Raw genomic sequence first — 17,631 nt, forward strand, 5'->3', positions numbered from 1 at the left:
TTTATCCTACAACCACCACTTTTGTCTCCCATTATTTTCTCTCTGCAATATATACCTGTTTTATTTCATTTATTTTCTTTAAAAAATATATAAAAAAACTATTATACATGCAGAACATGTGAAGGCTAGTTTGAAAAAAATAAAACCATGGTGGTAAGCAAATTTAGTAAACTTTTAATTAGATTTGCATTTCTATCTACTCAACTAAGCACAAAGCACAGTGATTAAGTAAACCTAATTTCTTACATTTATTGTTTAACTACCACTATGCCGGTCATATTTATCTGAATACATAGAGCTATGAAATGTACGTAGGAAGCAGGGCCTGGCGGGATTGCTAGAGGAGGAACTTGGAGAGCAGCCACATACAAGAAAAGGGTGTACACTAACATTGCCAACTCTGATCGAAAAAACTTTACTCTTAGGCCATCAAACAACATAACAACTTCTGGTGGATGGGTGGCGATGGATCCTCGAAATGGCAAGATCCTTTGGTCAACAGTGGATCCTGACAATGCAACGGCTAATGGGCCAGTTAGTGTGGTGTTTGCCTTAAAATCGTCTCGGCCTAAATGAGGGCCGAGGGACCTGTGGTTGAATCGTCCTTCTGAAATTGTGCGGGCGTGCCAACTCGCGGCCGAATGGCCGAGCGAGGTTCAGATCTGATTTGTGCTTGTATCTGACTGCTTTCAAACGATTGTAGACCAAGGAAGGGTCGACCGTTAGGCTCTAAAGCCTCTATTGCAAGGACTTCGGCTAGGCATCAATCCTGACCAGGATCTTCTATCACATTCACTTCTTGGGTAAACTCAAAGGTTCGAGTGACAAACGAGAGATCTATCGGGTGAAGATACTAGCAAATCAAGGAGAAGACGAAGGTGAAGTGGACTCGGTTGTCAAAGCGTTGTGAGATGATATGTGTGTGAACAACGAATCGCATCGACACAATCCGGACTGGCCGAAAGAGATCAATGAACAATAATTCTACGTTACTAATTAACTACTCCTAAGTGCGAAAAGTAAAGTGCATATAAAGTAAATGAACAAGAAAGTGAAGTGCTTGAATGTAAGGCATTGAATTGAAACTGAGAAACTAGAATGGATAAACAAGTTGTGAAAGTTGAATCGAAAGTAAAGTACCTAAGAGATAGCAAGAGACAAGTTTGTGAGTAAAAGTTGTATATTGATTTGTTTGTACAGTGCATGACCCTTTACAATGAGTTTAAAGCTCCTATATATACATATCAAACCCTAGCTAGGCTAACTTGCTCTCTAAGATGTGGAATTCAAGTAGGATTCATCTTCCTTTTTTGGGTTGATTCATCCATAAATGTTATGATTCGGCTGATATCTGAAATCTTCACAATTGAGATCCTTAAATGATTTGAACTCTTTCCTTGTGAGGATTCCTTCCTTGACTCCTCGGCCGATGTTTGTCAGTTGGGCTTGGCCGAGCATATCTAAGCTCTTTCTCAGCCCATCTGCGTAGTCACTCATTTGAACTTGGATTTTCCAACCATGTAACCGTGTGATCCACTTTCATCATCTTTTGGGTTGTTCAACCCAAAATCTCAAACCTTGGCTGAGTGATTGAACGATGTCTTTATCTTAGACTCAAAACTCTAATCTCGGTCGAGTGACCGAACAACGCCCAATCATACGACTCAAAACTATAATCTCGATCAAGTGACCGAGAAACTCTGATTTCGGTCAACACCTTTATTTCGGCCGTATGATCTAAACTTTATATTCTCGGTCGACCTAATGCTTATTTGACTAATTTCCTCATCTCAGCTGAATGGCCAATTAATTTCATTCTTGGCCGAATGATCGTGTGACTTCATTCTTAGCCCTTACTTAATCTCAGTCAAAATTCTCTCTCATCCAACAGCGAGAGCTTAGTAGGTCGACGTGCAAAAAATAGGTGCAAACACGTGGCTAATGCTGTCTTATTCATCGGATCCACTAATCCGCGAGGGCTGATCTACGCGATGAATGCCAAAACCGGTGAAATCCTGTGGTCGTACGATACTGGAGCAACCGTTTACGGTGGGATGTCCATAAGCAATGGGTGCATTTACGTTGGCAATGGATATGCGGTTAATCTTGGAGCTTTTTTGCCGTTTACGGCGGCAAATTAAACGTGTTGATTATTAACTACGGTGTTAATTGAAAAGACGCATAGTTAATAATGCATCTCGATCTGTAAGTGAGATGCGAAATCATATTTGCATTATTAGTTAGGGATGCCGTGTCTACATAAAACCTGCAAATAACTTGGGGTCTGCTATATTCCAATGAAGGATAACATATACAGCAATCGCTTTATTTTTTTGCTTGTTTTGTTCTGTTTCTTCTTTAACCTAGTGGAGTACTATTTATCAGATATCAACTAATATATTCAACCTAATCTACAATCATTTATGACGAAAAATGATTGTTAATTAGACCTAAAAATTTGTATTAGGCTTCCATTTTTGGTTCTACCTTGCCGCGTGCAAAGCCGCAAGTGGTAATCAAAGATAAAATTGTTTTTGTTTTCTAGCTTAATTTATTCTGTAAACTGCTCCTCAGTACGTTGTTGCTAGATCTTATTGTATTATACGGCTAATTCATTTTCACGCAGACTAAGTAATGAATTAACCCTATTTTTTGCAATCATGCATGACGATAAATGCGTGGATATATAATCTAATTCGTTCCGCATTGTCATCTTCCAAAGCCGGCCACAACATAACTATGATTATATATATGAAAACCAGCCAGAAGGTGCGCCACGGGTAAACTTTCTGTGTAAAAAAAAGACACATATAATCAATCGAATGCGACCGTATTCTATAAACAACTAGTGTATCGAATAAATAAGCAAACTATAAATTCCTCATTCAACCCTAATTCCTTTATATATTCGCGACTCATTGAGATGAGAACGTACTCTTTAATTTGTTTCTTCTAATAGCATGATTGTGTAGGTAGCCTAGCCTATACTACTTTTGATTCATGGCAACTTTAAGGCTCTACAACAATCTCTTGGTCCTTTCTCTATTCGTCTTTTGTCTATTTGCTACCACAGCAAATGCAGTTTCTGATGTAAGTATCTCTGTCCTTTTCATATAAATAAAGTGATTAGGGTTTGTATGTGGTAATTAACTGTTTTATATTGTATTTAAGTGGCATACACAAAACTGGTTGAACCACGGTGGGGATTTGCGTAACAGAAGATTCGCCAAATACGAGACCAAGATCAGCCCCGAAACCGTTTCCAAACTACGCTTCAAGTGGGAGTTCAAGGCAGGCCTGGACATAACTGTAACTCCAGCAATTTACAGTGGTACCCTTTATTTTCCTAGTTGGAACGGACGCCTCTATGCCGTCAAAGCTTCCGATGGGTCTTTGGTTTGGAAAAAGAATTTGGGAACATTAACCGGGCTTAATGCAACTGGATTTATTACCCCTAACTGGATCTTGTCCAGATCAACGCCAACAATCGCCGGTGATAATGATGAGCTTTTGATTGTTGGAATCTATGGCCCTTCCGTTCTTATTGCCCTGGAACGCTCAACGGGGAATCTTGTGTGGTCAGTCCGGCTAGATAGCCACGCCGGAGGTGCTATAACCATGTCCCCAACTTACTACAAAGGGTATAAGTTTTTTTTTTTTTTTTTTTGAGAATGTGGAATTACCATAAATAACAAAGAATCAACATACATCGGAAGTTACAATACTAGACAACCATCGAGGACTATCATTGACCCAAATATGAAAGTCGGGAACCATAAGCTCATTCGTTGCTAGAAAGTGAACCACCTAATAATAATCATGTGGAGCAAAAGTACAATGAACTGAACAAAAGAAACAAAACAAAGATTTAACTTTTTCAATAAGAGTACCTTCAAATGACCAATTTTCCTTCAAGCAATTTAAGTCATTGATAATTTCCTTAGTATCCGATTCCAAATAATGTGAGTAAAACCACGTTGCTTTGCCACCTGCAATCCCAAAATCATCGCGTAAAGTTACAAAGGGTATAAGTTGACTCTCCATCTATTACAAGATATAGTGGAGCTCTCCTAATTATTGTTAATTAGCATACTTGAGCCTTAATTAATATGTTATTCTAATAGTTAGCAATATGGTCAATGGTGTTGCTTTACAGGAGCATATACATTGGAACGACGTCGGTAGAAGAAGGCTTTCCGCCGGATCAATGCTGTACCTTTCGTGGAAGCTTTTCCAAATTAGACGTCAAAACCGGTGCCGTTTTATGGAAAACTTACATGTTGCCGGATAATCAGGGAAAACTGGGACAGTATGCCGGTGCAGCGATATGGGGGAGTAGTCCATCCATCGACGTTCATAGAAGGCATGTATATATTGGTACCGGGAACACGTACTCGGTGCCCGAAAATATAAGCCAATGCCAAGAAAACCAGTTGAATAATAATTCAACCGTACCTACTCATCCAGATGCGTGTGTTGAGCCTGGTAATCATGGCAACTCAATCTTAGCTCTTGATATGGACACTGGCGAAATCCAATGGTATCGTCAGCTGGGTGGCTACGATGTATGGTTTCTAGAGTGTTTCCTTAATACTTCGGTATGCCCTATTGGACCGAACGTGGATGCTGATTTTGGGGAAGCACCGATGATGCTCAGACCATATATCAATGGAACCAAGCGAGATTTAGTTGTTGCTGTTCAGAAAAGTGGGTTTGCTTGGGCTCTTGATCGGAATAACGGCGGCCTTGTTTGGTCGACGGTAAGTTTTACTCTTGCTTTTACAATATGTCAATGCACAATATCATGTCAATGAATAATGAGTCAATGAACTATTTGATCGAATTGCTATTTAAAGGAAGCTGGGCCTGGTGGGATTTTAGGAGGAGGATCATGGGGAGCAGCTACGGACAAGAAAAGGGTCTACACCAACATTATCAACAATGAAGGCAAAAACTTCACTCTTAAACCATCTAACAACGTAACAACTTCCGGTGGATGGGTAGCAATGGATCCTCGGAGTGGAAAGGTCCTATGGTCAACGGCCAATCCCAGCAATGCATTTTCTGCCGGACCAGTTAGTGTCGCTAACGGAATCTTATTTGGCGGATCCACAAATGCAAAAGGGACTGTATACGCAATGAACACCGAAACCGGTGAAGTTCTATGGTCGTATGAAACTGGAGCAACCGTGTATGGTGGCATGTCCATAAGCAACGGGTGCATTTACGTTGGCAGTGGATATAAATCTGGATTTGGAGCTACAATACCGATGTTTACCGCCGGAACCTCCCTATTTGCCTTCTGTGTGACATGAGTTACCTCCATGTAAATAATGTTATCAATTTAAGCATAATAAGGTAAATATGTACGCACTTAACACAAATCATATTTGCAATACTGAAAACCCATAGAGGGAGATGTCATCTAGCTAAGTGCAAAACCTAAATGAACTTCACTTAATTGAGTCCGTATCAACGTATGAACAATATCAGACAAGACACTATAGTTCTTTATAGTTTTCATTTCCTTTTCTTCTGGCAGACTACAGTTAATATACGTTTATAGATCAACCTAATTGACAGTCATGCATGACGACAAATGCATAGTTGGTCAAAGAAAGACTTGACGATCTAGGGTTTCTAGTTACAATGAGTGCAAGTAATAAACCAATTTTTTTTTTTATACAAAGTCTTTTGGTTAACTAAACATAAAAAAAAATGTATTTACATTCTTCGATCAGTTTATTTTAGTATATTCTAGCAGCCAAGATATATACATGACATCCTCCTTATTAAGGTGTTATATAGTTAACCGAAATATACATGGAAGATAATTTCTCACGACTTTTTGTCTATCACTCTATTGTCTTTTGGAAAATGCATGAATATACCAATAGCTTTAGTGATGGCTAGATAATTAAAGACCTTTTTTTTTTATGTACAAAAAATGTGGTTAGCAGGGGTAAAATTTTAGTACCCTTAAATGTAATTGAAGGTATATAAATCAATATCTCACATGGCAATGCCGCTCCCTCTAAAAAAAAAAATTCTCAAAATTGACCCTAATGGGACTCTATATATCCTAACAGAACATCAAATGGACCCTTTAACCTCGCATCCCGAAATCATATGCAAATATTTATAGCGGTCTTAGTGAGCAATTACATATTTTATATTTGGAACCATTACCTCAAACTTCATTCAGACGATTTGTAGTGTACCACTCCCCTTGGCCCTATATATCGAATTGTAAGAACATACAGAACAGTAAGATATATATATATATATATATATATATATATATATGACACCTTTAAGATTCTTCAACAATCCCGGAACTTACTACGAAGGTACTACCATTACATTTATCCATATCGTGTATTTGAAATTTTGGGCCATTTCTTTTAGTACGTTATCTTGAACAAGAATATGTTATCCATCGATTGCATGATATAGTTGACTTTACGAACATGATCCTTTGATTGATTATACAAGTTAACATTTCTGTCTTTGCTTTGCTTTGAAAAACTTTAATTAAAAATTATGTAGTTCTTATTTCAAGAAATTCATATCCGGACAGTTGATAACTAATTGAGGTCCAAGTAATGAATATCGATCAGTAGACCAAATTGTTGATTTTCATGTTGTCATTTTCAATATCAATAATTAATGTATGTTCATCATGTGTAGATCTTTTTTATTTTTGGCAAGATATAGTTCTTTTAGTTTATGTTTATGGCATATAATCTTGTAGGAGTATCTATATTAGAACTTCGTCACTAGAAGAGAGCACCAACGTTGGGGAATGTTGTACCTTTCGCGGTAGCCTTGCCAAATTAGACGTCAAATCTGGCCCTGTTTTATGCTACCGGATAATGATGGAAACCTGGGACAATATTCCGGTGCAGCTATTTGGGGCAGTAGTCCATCAATTGATGTCCATAGAAAACATGCGTATATTGCTACCGCGAACGTGTACTCGGTCCCTGAAAATGTAAGCCAATGCCAAGAAAACCAGAATAAGAATTCAACATCCCAACCCACTCATCCAGAGGCAACTCAATGCTTGCACTTGATATCGATCGACTCTGGCAATATCAAGTGGGCAAGTGGTACCGTCAGTTGGGCGGCTATGATGTGTGGTTCGTACAATGTTTCCTCAATGCCTCAACTTGCCCTCCCGGACCAAATGTGGATGCTGATTTTGGTGAAGCACCGATGATGCTTAGTGCACAAGTCAATGGGAGCAAGCTGGATATAGTGGTCGGGCCGTTCAAAAAAGTGGGTTTGCATGGGCTCTAGTCGGGAATAATGGAAGCCTTAGTTGTCTGGTCTATGGTTAGTTTGATTCTTGTATCATTTTATCAAGCAATTTTACCGGTAGCATAGATCAATATCTCGTCTAATATATGACATCTTATGTTGTAAATGGTGTTAATTGGTATGTATAGGAAGCAGGGCCTGGTGGTCTTGGCGGAGGAGGAACCTGGGGGGCAGCTACTGATAAGAAAAGAGTATACACGAATATTGGCTACTCGGATCACAAAAATTTCACTCTCAAACCATCAAATAATATAACAACCGCCGGGGGATGGGTTGCAATTAATCCTCGCAATGGGAAAGTCCTATGGACGACGGCTAATCCCAGCGATGGAACTTCTCCGGGGCCTGTTAGTGTGGCTAACGGTGTCTTATTTGCTGGATCGACAAGCCAACGAGGACCGATATAAGCAATGAACACAAAAACTGGCAACATCCTGTGGTCTTATGACACCGGAGCAACAGTGTACGGTGGGATGTCGTTAAGCAATGGGTGCATTTACGTTGGCAATGGATATACAGTTAGTGTTGGAGCTGTGAGTCCGTTTTCCGCTGGAACCTCACTCTTTGCCTTCTGTGTATAACAAGACACACATCACTGCATCAGCATGTGCATCATCTCTAGCTACCTGATGAGCAAATGTAGTAAACGCTATCAGTCTGGCTAAGAGATATCGATGTAAAACCTCATAAACGACTTTGATTCCCATCCATTTTAAATAAAAAGTATTATACACGTACTTGTGTCAACTTGCCTGATATCATATAGGAAAGGCATAAGCACCATCTACACGTTTTCTCGCCTATTGAAGACGGTAAATTACTAAATTAGGTTGGATTGACTACAAGTTTTCCTATTATTTCAATTCTTAACCGGTCATATATATCTCACCCTAAAATAGTTTTTTTTAAGAGCATCTTCAATGTCTATATTATAGAATCAGCGCCCACATAACAAATAATTCTTTTTGATCATGATCTGAACATGTACCAGATCTGACGACTAGCTAGTTTTCAGCTCAAAAGATTTAAAGGAGGCCTAGCTTCCTTATTTTATCCTTTTAAAAAAATAGAAATTATTAAGTAATGAACAAAACTACATTCAAATTAAGAAAAAAGTCATAATATTCGAAAGAGGTTTAGTCAATCATGTTACCCTAATTACAAAAATTAATTAAATGATATTGCCCATACAACAATTAATACCCATTGGTCCTTTATATTTACACGACAACTTTAAGATGATGATTGATGATCCAGCTCATGCAAGTCCTTGTTATATATATATATATATATATATATATAACATCTTTACCGTTCAGTTTTTAAGTACTAATGTATAGATCATCTCTGAAAAATTTCAGCAAATTGATGATTTTTAAAATATCTAACTCCCTTAAACCAATGGACGAACTGAATCTGTCCAACCTGAACCATACTAGCTTTAAGACAGTTATCAATGCCTTAACGACTATCAATTTGACTGAAATTTTGCAGAGATGATCTATATATTAGTACCTAAAAACTTAACTGTCGAGATGTGAATATGAAACCGAAAAGTGACCTTAAACTCTAAAAGTTCACTTTTATTTCAGAGCGAGACCTCGCTCTAGATAAGATATGTATATATATATATATATATATATATATATATAGTGAAAAGAGAACCAAGTATTCGGTTTTTCATCTAGTATAGGCTGCATTGCATTTACATGGCAGCTTTAAGATTCTACCACCATCTTTTAGTCGCTTCTCTATTTTCCTTGCGTATACTTACTCTCACCCCCACTGCTGCAGATACAAATGGTTATTGTACCACACAGAACTGGTCAAACCACGGTGGAGATTTGTTCAACACAAGACATGCCTCTAAGGAGACCAAGATCAGCCCCCAAAAGGTTTCAAAACTTCGCCTAAAGTGGAAGTTTTATGCAGGGTGTTTGAGCCCAAAAGTAATTTTGGCAAAATCCTTTAGTGGGTCTGAGCTAGTGGGCCGAAACCTGCGGCCCAAAAATGAGACTACACGGATTTGGGTTGTGATGTTGCTCAAGGAGATATCATCCTTAAGTGCATGAAGATATGAGCGCTTGTGAGGGCGTGAAGATATATTTGCAATTAATGCGTGCGTATCTTACTGCTCACATCCAGCGATCACATTTAGGATTCTAAGAGACAATTAATCTTTGCCTATATTCTAGTGACGGCAGAAGCGGATAGTTATCACCCACAGTCATATCAATACTATTAAGAGTTTTGATTTAATTCAAGGCCAATAACTGTGGCCCAAAATATAAGTATTCCAATCATATTAGGAAAGTGAATATGTTGTAGCCTATATATAGAGGCTAAAGACGATACAGAATGGACCTCTCTCGAATTAATCAATCCCAGCGATTACACAGCCTCCCCGGAGCAAACCTTCAACCTCGTTGAAACTCGGTGACCGCCCGCCAGTCCTAGTCTCCTCGCGAGCTGACTGTCAGCCTCGCCAGATCAACCCGGCGACCGTACTTCCAGTCCCAGTCTCCCTAGGAGCTGACTGCGAGCACAACCGCCACTGTTACTTCCAGCGAAGCAAGGGTAACGCCCTCGCAACCCAGCGAAGCTAAAGTCACGCTTTAGCAAACCCGTGCTTCTCTCAACTTCCCAGTGATTGCTCTGCTTAGTCTACAACACTAAGTATCGATTTGGTGAACGCAAAGAGACCACAGCCGAAGCCCTTACCCGCGTAAGGCAAAGAAGTCCTTTTTCGAAAGGCAAAGAAAAGAACCCTGTGACGAGGTTGGTGCTCTCCTCGTCCACAGCGCTTGAAGAAGAAGTCAGGTCACGGGACTACCCCAACGACTGCACCCCGCGGTGCTGGCACGCCTACGCAACCACTCGCCCAAAAGAGACTGTTTGCACACCAGCTGGTTTTGGAGCCAAACACAGGGGACCATATAACTGCAACGCCAGCAATTTATGGCAACAGCCTTTATTTTCCGAGCTGGAATGGCTGCATCTACGCAGTCAGAGCTTCCAATGGGTATGTCATTTGGAAGAAGAATTTGCTAAAGTTGACTGGGCTTAACACAACCGGTTTTGTTTATGCTGTCAACACCACAATATCAAGATCAACCCCGACAATTGCTGGTGATCGGGGTGAGCTCCTAATCTTTGGACTCTATGCACCTGCGGTTGTTGTTGCCGTTGAACGTTCAACTGTATTTAATATTGTTCAAGGTTTCTCAAAAAAAAAAAACTATAATAATTGTTCAAGGTGATCAAAACAAGTTGATCCATCAATTGCAAGATAGACTTTGGTTTCCCTTGATTTTATAGACCAATTTTCATATTAATTACTTGGTCAAAACAGATAGCTGTCCAAATTTTTATTTTATTTTTCTTAACAGTTAGCATTGTTTTGTCATGAAAACTCGTCTTCCAAATCACATTTTAGAGATCATTTCTATAAAAACTTTGGTCATGAAAAATCTAACTATCACCAAGATCATCTATTTCTTTGATGCAGTAGAACTACCAAGCTATGTCATATTCCATTGACTTTATCAAGAATTGATTATTAAACAATGATTTAGAAGTAAAAAAATTATCTGATCACGACATAAAGTTGCTGAGTCAAAAAGATCAGAGAATTTGGTAGGATCATAATTGATTTGAATCGAAATATTATATTGGAATGTTGCTGATGAATAAAATGGATATAAAATGAAGGATCGAATCTAAAATCTATATTTTTACGAATTAAGTCATTCTATACTTTAGAAAAAAAAATATTGTTGGAATGCGACTTAATTTTTCTGTTTACATAATTGAAAGGATTAATTTCAGTTTACCCCCCTGAGGTTTGAGGGTGTCATCATTTCACCCCTCAAACTCTCAGTTTCACTTTTTTACCCCCTGAACTTTCTAATTTCAATCAGCCGTGTCCAATTTCTCCTATTCCGTCCAAATTGGACGTTAACTCTGACCTTTGAGGGCTAAAATGGTCATTTCAAGATTAAAAAAAAATCCTTTTTTTTTCTTTTCTATTTTTTCATTTTTTTATTATTTTATATTCAACCTATACACCACAAGTTATAATAGGTTTATAAAAACAAAAAAATACTCTATGTGGTTGAAAGCCGCTCGCTGGTTTACGATATTTATGATATATCTCTGATAAAGTGAAGAATTTTAGGATATATCCCCAATAAAGTGAAGAAATATCTGTAAAAAATAATTTTACACTTTATCTGTAAAAAATTATTTTACACACTCGCTGGTCTAGGATATTTGTGATATATCTCTGATAAAGTGAAGAATTTTAGGATATATCCCCAATAAAGTGAAGAAATATCTGTAAAAAATAATTTTACACTTTATCTGTAAATAAATATCTGTAAAAAATGATTTTACACATATATTTCTTCACTTTATTGGGAATATACTGATATTTACAGATAAAGTGTAAAATCATTTTTTACAGATATTTCATCACTTTATTGGGGATATATCCTAAAATTCTTCACTTTATTGGAGATATATCACAAATATCGTAGACTAAAAATGATTTTACACAGATATTTCTTCACTTTATTGGGGATATATCCTAAAATTCTTCACTTTATCGGAGATATATCACAAATATTGTAGACCAGCGAGCGGCTTTCAACCACCTAGAGTATTTTTTTTATTTTTATAAACCTATTATAACTTGTGGTGTATAGATTGAAGACAAAAAAAAAAAAGAATTTATTTATTTATTTATTTTTAACTTTTTTATTTTTTGGTCTTGAAATGACCATTTTAGCCCTCAAAGGTCAAAGTTAACGTCCAATTTGGATTGAATAAGAGAAATTGGGCACGGCTGATTGAAATTGAAAAGTTCAGGGGGTAAAAAAGTGAAATTGAGAGTTTGGGGGTGAAATTATGACACCCCCAAACCTCAGGGGGGTAAACTGATATTAATCCTAATTGAAACTTGTGATTCTATCACAAGAAGAATAATAATTGAAAATTGTGATAACTGATCTGTTACATATATCAGTCCTATGTAAATTTTAGTGCATATATGCAAGGTTTTAAATATCGGTATTTTCATATCTATCGGTACTTTGAAAAAGGGAGATATCAGAGATACAGTGTACGAAAATATTGTTTTTGAAAAAAGTCAATTTATTAGAAATTTAGAACTACATATAAATACATATGAATGTAAACTTCATCTACATCCAAAAAGAGACTCTAGGCGGTTGAAAAGCCACTCGCTGGTCTACGAAAATGCAATAATCAGACCAAGACATATGACCCATATAGTGCGAATTGTAGTGATGAACATGATAGTTATAGATCTCTTTAGAGCTGCCGACTGTTTCCCCTATAAGGGGATAATAAGGATGAACCCAACTAGATGACTGATCATATACTTCTCCATATTGATTATATCCATAAGCATCATAACCAAATTGATTGTTGCCTACATGAGATTCATTTGAGACCCCACTGCGCTCTGTGCCTAAACTGATAGAGTCAAAACTTAAGGCAATTGAAGAAACATCAGATGGGGTACTTTGATCATCAGTTGTACCTCTAGTCCTCCTCCCATATCGGGTCTTCTCTTGAGCACCATGACCAGCTGTTCTCACTCTGTGGTCTTTATCTTAGGTGGTATGATCAAAATTACCTTCACAGGTAAATTGGAATCCTCCATCCACAGAAGATTGTCCATATTCATATCTTTCACCTCCACCACCTGTTCCGCTTCCACCATCTCCACCATCATCAGAACTATCTGGAATTGTTGTACCACCCCACGCATCATCACTATCTGAATTATCTTCTGGGTTTTTAACAACTTTTTCAGATAAGACTCTCTCTACGTTGATTCCAGCATTAGTTGCAGTTTTTTACAACTTGTGGAAGAGGTCTTCCAGTTTCATCATCGAGGTGTGCAGGCATAATCCAATCATGAAGTAGATCAATGCCATTATAAAGCGGCTCGCTTGCAACATGAAGTAGATCTATATAGTTGTTTTCATTGACCACATTATTCTTTGCCTGTTTATCTCGCAGCCGCAGCTTCATGTTTTAGTAGCAGTATACAAGCTTTTCCAACTTCTGATATGCCAAACGGTTCCTTTGCTTGGTATGAATAATAGCAAATGTACTTCAAGTTCTCTCACACGCATAAGAAGAAGCCGTTTGTGCCAAAATACGCATTGCAATTTTCTGCATGTTTGGTGCAGAATACCCATATTGTGTCCACCAATCAGCTGTAAAGCTACTACAATGAGTTACTGCTATAATAGATCAACATTTTCTATTAAAGAAATTATATGTGTGTGTATGTGTGTGTTTTAATGTATACATATACGGATATACCACAAACCTGTATTTCTGGTTTCTCTTGTTTTTCTTGCTATGGTTGACCCAAATGATTCCTTTGCATCTCTAAAGCATACAATCTGCATTAACCATTTGAAAATTAGTCATTTCTAATCCCAAATTTTTTAAAGGTTGTCATCAATAAGAAGTTACGTCATCCACAAATGTATTCGCAATTTCTCCATTTATGTTAAATTGTTCGACAACTGTTGCCAGAGAGTTTGTGAAACGTGGGCTGTAACCAACATCATGTCGATAATGAAAATTTGGGTTTAAGAAATGTGCTACAAACAAGAAACCAAAAAGTTATATAATATAGATCTAACTAAGTAATTATCAAGATACAAACGTATTTCGAGATAGAGAAATAATACCTGCTGCATGCAATGGTTGACTTAATATGTTATCCCATCGATCATTGATGATTTTAAGCACCCATTTCTTTCCTCTCATCTGTGATATTTGTTGTTTCACTCTTTCAAACATATCATATAATATGGGCATGGTTGGCTGAATTTTTGTGTCAACAATTAGAAGAATCTCATACAATGGCTTATAAATTTTATGGACTGCTTCCATGCCATCCCAAAATGTCCCATCGAGGACTCTTTTTTCTATCCTTTTTCCATCTCTGGTCATGCTCGCTGCATTCTCATTCCATGCGCTACTTGTAAACAATTTTCTCAAATCAGATTTCTTCTTCAAAATACTATCGATGGCAATGTGATTTGTCGCAAATCGAGTTTTACCCGGTCGAATCAAATCTCCCTTCGTGATACTCCTCATTTCAGCCAGTACCCAACCATGATTGTAGATGTAGTTAGTTACACTTTGAGCCCATTTGACGACAGTGGAAACAGTCTCTTTCTTCCCGATATCTTCAAATATCAAATCGATACAGTGGGCAGCACACGGGATCCAGAACAGTGGATATTTTTTCTGTAGTTCCCTTCCGGCCTTTTTAAATGCTGATGCATTGTCAGTGACAATCTGGACAACATTTTCTGGTCCAACATCTTGGATAATCTCATCTAACAATAGTTCTATGTACTGAGCATTTTTTTTCATATGTGAAGCATCTACAGACTTCAAAAACACAGTTGAACCTTTTGAATACACCATGAAATTTAGAATAGACATTTTGGTTGGGTCAGTCCATCCATCACACGTGATAGTGCATCCATATATTTTCCAGGTTTCTCTGTGAGTATCCACACACCTTTTCATTTCTGTGTACTCATTCTCTAAGTAACGAGTCTGAATTTCATAGGAGGTAGGAAGCTTTACACCAGGACCTAAACAAGAAAATGATTTATTTTATAGGAATGTTCATTATATAAATTCTACTTAACATAATTGTCCATGAAGAAATATGTAAAAACAATATAATTTACCTAGATTTCCAGCTGTAGTCAACATGTTTTGGAAATGTGAAGAATCAGCTTTGTTAAAAGGGACAGCATCATATATGTGGTATTTGGACAACATTGTTGCCAATAGTTCTCTACCACCTTTTAGTAATGATTTAATTGTGCTTTGTTTTGATCAACTATCTTTTGATGGCATTGCTACTGGAGGCTCAGGAAATGAGTACCGATAGGTTTTTGATCGATCAACTTGTTGTTGTTGTTGACTGCTACTACCGCCCCTCGATTGTTTTGGAAATTGAAATCTTGCACTTATACTAAACTGAGAGTTCTTATCACGATCTACGGTTGATCGTCTTACTGCAGCACGATAATCTTGTCGTTCTACAGGGTGCATGTCTGGTGGATACTGAAATCTATCATCATCATCATCATTGTCGTCATCGTCATTGTACAGACTTGTTTGATTTCCAAGATAATCATTGCGGAGTTCTTCTCTAATATCATCTTGAACAGCTGCCTTTTCTTGCTTAATAGAATCTTTTCTCTTTATCCATGCAATCACCTCTGTTTTGATCTCCGGTGGCACCTTATCACATTTCTTTACACTCTTGTGAGGATCATAACCCGATAAATGACTCTTCAATCTTGTAATTCCTCCACTTTTAAAAGTGGCAAAACAAAATATACATGTTGTACCATTTCAATTTCCTTCGACGGGAGTTGCCTACTTCCATGCTGGATCATTTCCACCTCTACCGCTGCTTGCCATTTTTAATCTAGCATATAAAAATGTACTAAAACAAGTAAATATTTATTGTAACATCAATTTCACGAAACTCTACTCTTACATAACTAGAAGGTTCTTGCTCAACCGAACTTGGAATATCACCCATAACAATTAACAACATCATTTTTCAAAAAATATGAATGTACTTTTTTTTAGAAATCAATAGATTTGATTACTTACATCAAGAAATCTAGAAAAATACCGAAGTTTTAATCTAAATTACATTCTAATTTCATCAAAAAAATTCATTATAGAAAAGAAGTTGAAGTGTAATACCTCAATAAAGTTGAGAGAATGAGAGCAGATTGCTGAGAAGAGGAGAGAGTGACTTGGTAGAGAGAGGTGAAAGACTGACGCTGATGTGCAAAGAGAGGTGAGAGTATTGAGTCTGAGAAACAAGAGAACTGGGTTATTGGGCAGAGATGAGGAGGGAAGGGGAGAAATTCAGAAAAGATGAGGAGGGGATGACATAAAAGAGAAGAAAAGGTGAGGAGAAAAGGGAAGAAAAGATGAGGAGGGCCGATAGAAAAGAGAAGAAAGAGAAGAGGAGAAAAGGAAAGAAAAGACAAAGAGGGGATGACAGAAAAGAGAAGAAAAGGGAAGAAAAGGTGGGGAGGGCCGGAGGGGACGACAGAAAAGAGGAGAAAATGGGAGAAAAATAGAGAATTGTCGGTTGCAGTTTGTTATATATATTATATATGTTTGATTTTTTTTTTAGAAGTACTATAACGTAGTCTATATATATAATCATTATTTTTTCTCAAGATGTTGAGGTGTGCTGCAACCCCCTCTCCGTCCGTGCCTGAGTAGCCTGCTCTGAGTCTCTTTATGCATGTTATTCACCTATTCCATTTGATAGTTACTTTAGCATTTGAACTTTTAGCTTCTTTATACTATTCAACTACAGACTATACACTCACAGTGTGAGTAATAATAATGCCTCTCAGGTGGAGGAACTCGCCAACTAACAATAGAGGACAAACTAAGCATCATCACTAACCAAGAAAGAGTAACTTGACGACCAAATTATTATTCAAGTCTCCCACCAATAATTTCTATGGGAAATTGGTAGGAAATTTCCTTCCCTGATCAATTTGGGGCCCTTTGTATAGTTTTATAAACATTGCACTTAATAAAATAAAATCAATAAAAAAGATGAATTACATTTAACTATTTAACCGTCTGTAGTTTGCTTCATATCTTATATCACTTTCTATTTTTAATTATGTTGATCCACTAAAACAAGAGACAATTTCCAAAAAAAAAATTCAGGTTTAAGACACAAACTACACAGTAGCTTCGTTATTCCTTACTTTTTCAAGATGCATAGCCAAAATTTAATACTCGGTTCTCTGCACTCTCTTCTCATCATGTCATCCATATATGGTTCATTGACTTCCTTTTGCAATGTCATTTGACCTCATTTGAATAATTGAACCTTTATGGCTTTATCTTCTTTCTATTATTCAACTACAGAGTTACAAACTACATACAGAGTTACAGAAATAGTCACACACTACACAGTACCAAATCTCTCCTCACACAGATTTGCATTTAGACTTTTAGAGAATTACTTCTGACCCAAAATCGCCTTGAGGGTATTTATCCAATTCTCCTCACCTAGATTCGCCTTGAGGGAATTTTTTTCCTCACCTAGATTCTCCTTGAGGGGATTTTCTACTCACCTAGATTCACCTTAAGGGGATTTCTCCTCACTCAAATTTGCGTTTAGGAAATCTCTCTTCACACAGATTTTCATTTAGAGAATTACTGAGTTTTTTTTTTTTT

The 17,631-nt window shown here is 37.3% G+C and overlaps 3 protein-coding genes across 3 annotated transcripts; 2 read left to right on the forward strand and 1 right to left on the reverse strand.

Moving 5' to 3' along the window:
- The first annotated feature begins 2,953 nt into the window (after positions 1 to 2,953).
- On the forward strand, positions 2,954 to 5,424 carry LOC112190177 (polyvinylalcohol dehydrogenase). The gene is made up of 4 exons (XM_024329597.2): positions 2,954 to 3,090; positions 3,172 to 3,641; positions 4,157 to 4,760; positions 4,857 to 5,424. Exons 1-4 carry the CDS (start codon positions 3,001 to 3,003, stop codon positions 5,313 to 5,315), a joined length of 1,623 nt encoding a protein of 540 aa, XP_024185365.1. The 5' UTR covers positions 2,954 to 3,000; the 3' UTR covers positions 5,316 to 5,424.
- A 1,312-nt stretch (positions 5,425 to 6,736) lies between these two features.
- Positions 6,737 to 7,953, forward strand: LOC112186246. Its single transcript, XM_024324601.2, has 2 exons — positions 6,737 to 7,338; positions 7,452 to 7,953. The coding sequence occupies exons 1-2, from the start codon at positions 7,312 to 7,314 to the stop codon at positions 7,728 to 7,730; spliced, it is 306 nt and encodes a 101-aa protein (XP_024180369.1). The 5' UTR covers positions 6,737 to 7,311; the 3' UTR covers positions 7,731 to 7,953.
- A 5,871-nt stretch (positions 7,954 to 13,824) lies between these two features.
- Positions 13,825 to 16,346, reverse strand: LOC112185226. Its single transcript, XM_024323428.2, has 5 exons — positions 16,120 to 16,346; positions 15,753 to 15,832; positions 15,081 to 15,654; positions 14,061 to 14,981; positions 13,825 to 13,970 (listed from the first exon to the last, which is right to left on the reverse strand). The coding sequence occupies exons 3-5, from the start codon at positions 15,172 to 15,174 to the stop codon at positions 13,825 to 13,827; spliced, it is 1,161 nt and encodes a 386-aa protein (XP_024179196.1). The 5' UTR covers positions 15,175 to 15,654; positions 15,753 to 15,832; positions 16,120 to 16,346.
- Between the last annotated feature and the right edge of the window lie 1,285 nt (positions 16,347 to 17,631).

This window comes from Rosa chinensis, chromosome 2 (genome assembly GCF_002994745.2).
Source record: "Rosa chinensis cultivar Old Blush chromosome 2, RchiOBHm-V2, whole genome shotgun sequence".
Taxonomy (NCBI): domain Eukaryota; kingdom Viridiplantae; phylum Streptophyta; class Magnoliopsida; order Rosales; family Rosaceae; genus Rosa; species Rosa chinensis.